The sequence below is a fragment of the Haliotis asinina genome, chromosome 3 (assembly GCF_037392515.1).
Source record: "Haliotis asinina isolate JCU_RB_2024 chromosome 3, JCU_Hal_asi_v2, whole genome shotgun sequence".
NCBI classification, from domain to species: domain Eukaryota; kingdom Metazoa; phylum Mollusca; class Gastropoda; order Lepetellida; family Haliotidae; genus Haliotis; species Haliotis asinina.
The window spans coordinates 71,858,444-71,864,621 of NC_090282.1; the positions used below are offsets into that span (position 1 = coordinate 71,858,444).

Sequence of the window (6,178 nt, forward strand, 5' to 3'; positions counted from 1 at the left end):
CTAGAGAAGAATGTGATTGAGTCTTGGACAATCAACGAAGCGTTCTTTTTGTGTACATTTAATTTCATCCTTAGTGTTATTCTTAAATCAAGAGCTATCTCTTGGCATGTGTAAGTGGGAGAGACGAAGCACTTGAAGAGAATGTGCCGTTATGCTTCAACTGAACTTTCAAAGAACACGTCTATATCTCACTTAAGCAAACCATTCTGCTCGATAATGATCATCGACTATTCAAAATTGCTCTCAAAGCGGATACAAGTTTAGTTTGTTCCGTTACTGTATGTTTGATGCTCTGCCATATTTGTCAATGGGAAACAATGCCTTCATGTCAGACCTCAGCGTTGGCTTGATCTCAAAGAGACCCATCCCCTCCACAGTGAATTTCTTCTGTTTGATTTACTAAAACATCATGAAAATCAATCATTTCTCCTTTGACAAGGAAGAAAGAAGTAGATGCCTCAGTGATTTCAGGGGAGGAGAATAGCTCTGTCAAGTGATCAGCCGTCGCTCGTAGTTGCTCAAGCGTCAGAAAAACGTCGTGGGCACAGAATCACACAGTAACACGCAACAAAACATGTCGATATAGATTCAGTTCATTACCTGGGACAGCATCAATGAAATCGTTCTCAACCATGAGCAGGTCATTAAAGAACTGACAAATATGGCAGCAAAGGGAATCTTTTTAAAAGTTCATTAATCAAATTTTATATGTGAAATCGGAGAAATAAGAGCTGTGTTTATAATTATTCTTGTTCAGCACATCTTCATATGATGTACATTTATTAATCTTTTCTAAACTATTTCATTTTATGTTTTCTTAATATTTTCAAAGACGTAACGACATTATACAATCAGCAAAGTTCATGTATGTACATGAAGAATTTGGAAGTTTATCAGTAGTCAATCGATGTCTTTTAGCGTTATCTTCCAAGCTGAAGATCCTGTTTTCAAAGTAGTTATTTTACTAAGCAGAAGAGTACGGCACTCATGTTCCCAGCGTGGCAGTAATTAGATACTTGTTTTGATTGTGGTTTGATACTGCATGGGAGGACATGCCTCTCTGTTTCGCCAACATATGGAGTCATTGGTGATTCATAATGGTATATTCCTGTGTCTATCTTGCGTTTTCCATCCAATTAATTTTGATTGGGGGAATAACGTGTTATTGTAGGATCCACGCGTCAAATATTTTCACCACTCTTACTCATTGCCTCCCATTGCCTCCCCGAATCCATCGAAATTTGCTAAGCCGCTGAGACGATCCCCAATGCCCTGGACAGATGCTGACTTTGCAAACAGCTGGGACAAAGGGGATGCACACGGGGCATTTCAAATATTACTGCCACGGGCACCAAGAAAATTACAGATCACCGGAGATGAATCAACACGTTCCGGACGACAAAGACGAAACGCTGAAGGAAATAAAAGCACTGAGACCGATACGTTGATAGATGTCAGATTAATGTGCAGTGCAGGAAGACCGACGGATACCGCAATGATATTGTCTGCTCTTACACAATCCCTTTCGTTCCTTTCTCTGTATTTCAATAAATTCCTCTTTGATAGCTCTGTGCGACACTTGCATTTCTATTTAAGTCAAGAGGTCTCTGTGTCTGCACAATATTGAATAGATGATGGCTCAGAATGCCTGGAGATCAATGCTATTCATAAATTATTATGCAGACCAAAATGGTGTCATTTTAAGATGGAGAAACATCAAACTGATTTAAAACGAATGACACATCAAAGTGTATGATTTGGTGTGTTGAATTATCAGAGGTGAAATGTGATCACCTGATCAATATACAGATCTAGCGTTAGTTAAACATAGGCTTGTATCGTTTTAGTAGTGAGGAGTTTGAGGAAAGCGTCATTTTCTAGAGAGTTTCATTAAGAAATGTAATCCCTTGATTCCCTCAAATGATCACCCTTACTGGTTTATATACTGCTATGGAGGAATTGATGTAAAACCTTAGTGCATTAATTCATGCGAATACCTCAGCAACTACGAACATGGCGTAACTATTGCTAACTTCACACACGTGTTCAGGAGTTCTTTCAAAATGCTTAAAACTGAAAGTAATTGATATTTGTGACTTTTTTAGCTGTTTTACAATACTGATCAGAACGGTGTCTCACGAACTATGTTGACACAAAATGAAACAGCGTAAATTGAATATCCTCCTTTCACTGTGATGGATGATTTTTCTATTATTGTTGCAGAACAATGACGTCCAACGGCTCCGATGCCCCGTCAGCGGGGAACAACATGACTGAGAGCATCTTCCTCACATACAATATGATGACATTTCACGAGAAGTTTGCACCGGCGTCAGTGATGATCGACCGCAGTATTTCTCCTATCTTTTACATCATCGGCGTCTTCTGCAATCCACTTTCCGCATATATCTGGCTGAACAGGAAGACACGAAGAAACAACTCTTCTGCAATTTATCTAGGAACCTTGTCCATATCACACTTTGTGTTTCTCATTTTACATATTTTTGTTGAACTCAACTATGCTTGGGGTATCAAGACATACAATGGCCCCATATCGTGTGAAATCTTTAACGTTATATACTATGTACCACAGTATATGGCCCCATTGCTGGTGTTGAGCTTCACGGTCGAGAGATATATTGCAGTATGTCATCCCTTTAGTAAAGAGAAATTCTGCACGGTTCGCAGAGCTATAATAGCGGTGGTGATATTGTATATATCTTCAATGCTTCTCTCGGTGATTCAGGGATACTTTTGGACATACAATCCAAGCCTTGGGGATTGTGATCACAGAGTAGAAGCTAGACTTGGAGGTCAAACTAGTATTATCAATGTTTGGACATGGATTTCAGAACTGTTGATATTTGCCATTGTACCACTTGCCGCTCTTGTGTTCAACATATTTGTTATCAATGAGATTAAGTCACTGACAAAAAGGGGTCCTGCCTACCAACAACCCGGAAGCGGAAGTCCAACAGCTTCAACCGTTACCCTTCTAACCGTTTCGTTTTACCTAATTTGCACGTGGCTACCAGCGACTCTTGTGTACTCCCTGCAGAATCTCTTCATGGCCAACGACAGGATGACAGCTGAAGAGATCCGTGCAGACCCGGAATGGAGAAGTTATTTCATCTATATCACAATCAGAAAAGCAATTGAAGAAATAACTCTTTCCAACTCGGCATGTTATTTTTTCATCTACTGTATTACGGGGAAACATTTCCGGGATCAGGTCTGTGCATTATTCGGTCTGCAAAAGTGTGTTAGATCCGAGGAGGTACCACCACCCACATACAAACAATACATGGCCGTTGCTAAAATAGACCACGTTACCAATGGCCACACGTCTATTACAAGTGTCTGAAGCATTAGGTCGCGTCAGGATTCTGTTTTGTGCATTCGATAGAGGAATTATACCGTGACACCGCATACCATTGCCATTATTGGATGTCAATGTACTCAAATCAAGTGCTTATCGGTACGTCAATTACGGCTTCTAACAGCCTTTGGATCTGGGTAGCCACCTCGGCCAAGACAGCGTAGGGAGATGCTTCTCGCCGTGATTACATAATGCTTGCATTACGCCCTGTGTTGATCTTTGGGTGGTACGTTCAACCACGCTGTCGTTCAATAAGAGCATCACTTGGTAATTCTACATCTCAGACGTGCTGTGAATAGATATATTCCATAATCAACGCACGATGCTGAGAGTGGACTGATAGATCAGGGATTACAACCCGAATACCATAAATTAATCATTCATACGAGCCCACACCATGCACAGAGTCATGAAGTGTTATTGCATGTTAATCCTTCTGGTGTCAGTGTATTCAATGGTGCACGTATACGATTGATTGTATTGTGATGCTTGTACTTGCATAGTGAATCGTACTAACACCATGACGAGCAAGGATGTCTCTTCGAGATATTGGGATGTTAAAAACATGCACAGTTGCGGTCTTAGTAGTTTCAGTCTCAGTAACTTTGTTTGGAAGAGGTGTTGTACAACGGCAGAATCCAAATAGATATTTACCTTACCATGCTAAAATATCAATGTAGTGTTAATGTAGAATGTTACAATAACACGTAATTCAACAAAATCTGAAAATGGCGATGGCACTGCAACAAAGGAACTCCAAACCGTAATTGCTCATACCAAACCCATGTGGTAAAGTAAACGGAATTCAACGAAAGTGTTTCATCAAAATAATTCATTTTCGAAAGTATTTTGTGTGTTTTGAGATATACCATATCGCTATATCTTGGTGTTTGGCAATATATACATGCGGGATCGTGAATCGCTTCAGACTTGCAAGCAGAACACTTTGATTTCCAAGAATCTAAATTACACCAGCGCAGAAGTCGCCAGAAAGATCAAGGGTGTGTGCAGTTTGTATTTAACATTGTTGGCACAAGGGAACCTCGCTCGGATACTGGATCTACGTCACTGGAACATAATTATTTAATGATATCGCAACATTGCAACACAGTAGCAATTACAGTTTTCGACATTTCTCTAATAAACAGCGAAACCTGGTAATTGTGGTATTAACCACTTTTGGACTAGAGATAATAAGAAACCATTGTTCAGGATCAGTTAAATTATCAATTTGCTCTGAGACTTGTTTTTTATTTGCTTGGTCTTTAGTTCTCGCCCCAGACAATCTGTTGAACGTAAAGTCTTCCCATGTCAGTAGGAACCTGAGACCGAGTGTGTTAGTAAATATGCTATAGGGATACCAGTAATGTAAGGTGCTAAGTTTGTCATGTGAACTGATTTGGTATATCATCATCTTCGTCAACCAGAAATGCAAATGACATCTAAATCATGGATCCCATCTTTAACTGTCGTGATATTGGTTATCAATCAAATATCAGTCTGTTATGTGTATCCTTCATGTATCGTATAAGTAACTTTAATGTATGTGCGTGTGCCTTGCACAGTAAACATACCTATAATAGATATAATGCAGTATGAGAAGATGAACTATAGCGGACTGTTCATTATTCCTACTCATGTCATTATGTCACAAGGTACAGATGAGCTTCATCTATTTAATGAAATAAGACACTTATTCCATTCAGCTTACAAGTTGTTAGAACACGTTTCCAACACTAGACGTAGGTCTAGTTTCAGCCGTTTGGAAAAACAAACAATTTTGACTAAACCGATGTCTGATGAGATTCTCTGTTTTGATTTGACCTGTATTATTTGTTCCTGTGACTTTACAATTGACTTGGCTGTGAAAGTGTCCGTATACATGTCAGACGAGAAACCCTCAAACTTTCGTCAACACCATGTACCATCACTATTTGATAGTGGTTCGTAAACACACATTAATGATATGGCCAGTTTAATGCAAACAACTCTGCTTGAAGCCTTTGTTCATAGAAAGTTTGTCATTTGCAGTACTGGCGACCACCATTTGTTTCATATATGTATTTTAAAACGTCAATACAACTATACTTTATCATAGAATCATATAACAATAACAGATGACCGTTATGTAATGAACGTTGTCCTCGATCGGAGCTGGTAGATGAGACAGCACAGCCCTGATTGTGGATTTCGTCCATCATATTTATGATCACAATATTGTTTGAGATCGATTTGTCAATATGACTTATCGATATCTTGCAAGTACATTCAGTGATCAGTATGTGTGGTTTTCCTTACCTTTTTATTGCAATTGCAAGTGCTCGGCCTCAGTTGTAAGTATATTTCAATAGTATTATGACGGTGGTGCATACATACACATATACAAGTCATTTATTCATCCAATGATTTGTTGTGTCTAGAATAATAAGATTAAGCATGATGATGTGTATCTTTAAATCATAAAGTTATTATAACTTACTGTTATGTAGTATTATAAATATATCTATATATTTGTTAAACTGTCTGTTCATGCTTGTTTATGCTAATTATTATGACGAGAGCTCATGAAATTAAAGTACTGTTAACAAACAAGTGTCCGACTTGTCAGTTGTATAACGATTGACAGCATCAGTTTTTGCATTATTCTTGTGTGTGCAAAAGTATAGTGGTTTTATTTTTCTGTAGCTGTTGCCAAGGAATCGATTACAATGTACTCAGATACACTTGTATTTCATTTTTTGCGACTGTGATTAGTACTCTTTAGCACTTTATCGTTTTCCCACTATAAGTAGGGACTGA

General features: G+C 38.6%; 1 protein-coding gene across 5 annotated transcripts in view; it reads left to right on the forward strand.

Annotated features, from left to right (window-relative positions):
- The window catches only part of LOC137278408 (probable G-protein coupled receptor 139), a 63,694-nt gene extending 57,723 nt beyond the window's left edge, over positions 1–5,971 (forward strand). For all 5 annotated transcript variants that reach the window (XM_067810713.1, XM_067810712.1, XM_067810711.1 and 2 more), the window contains one exon: positions 2,224–5,971. In XM_067810713.1, the coding sequence (XP_067666814.1) occupies positions 2,228–3,364 (1,137 nt within the window). In that variant the 5' untranslated portion in view covers positions 2,224–2,227 and the 3' untranslated portion in view covers positions 3,365–5,971. The remainder of the gene's footprint in view (positions 1–2,223) is intronic.
- Positions 5,972–6,178: the final 207 nt, after the last annotated feature.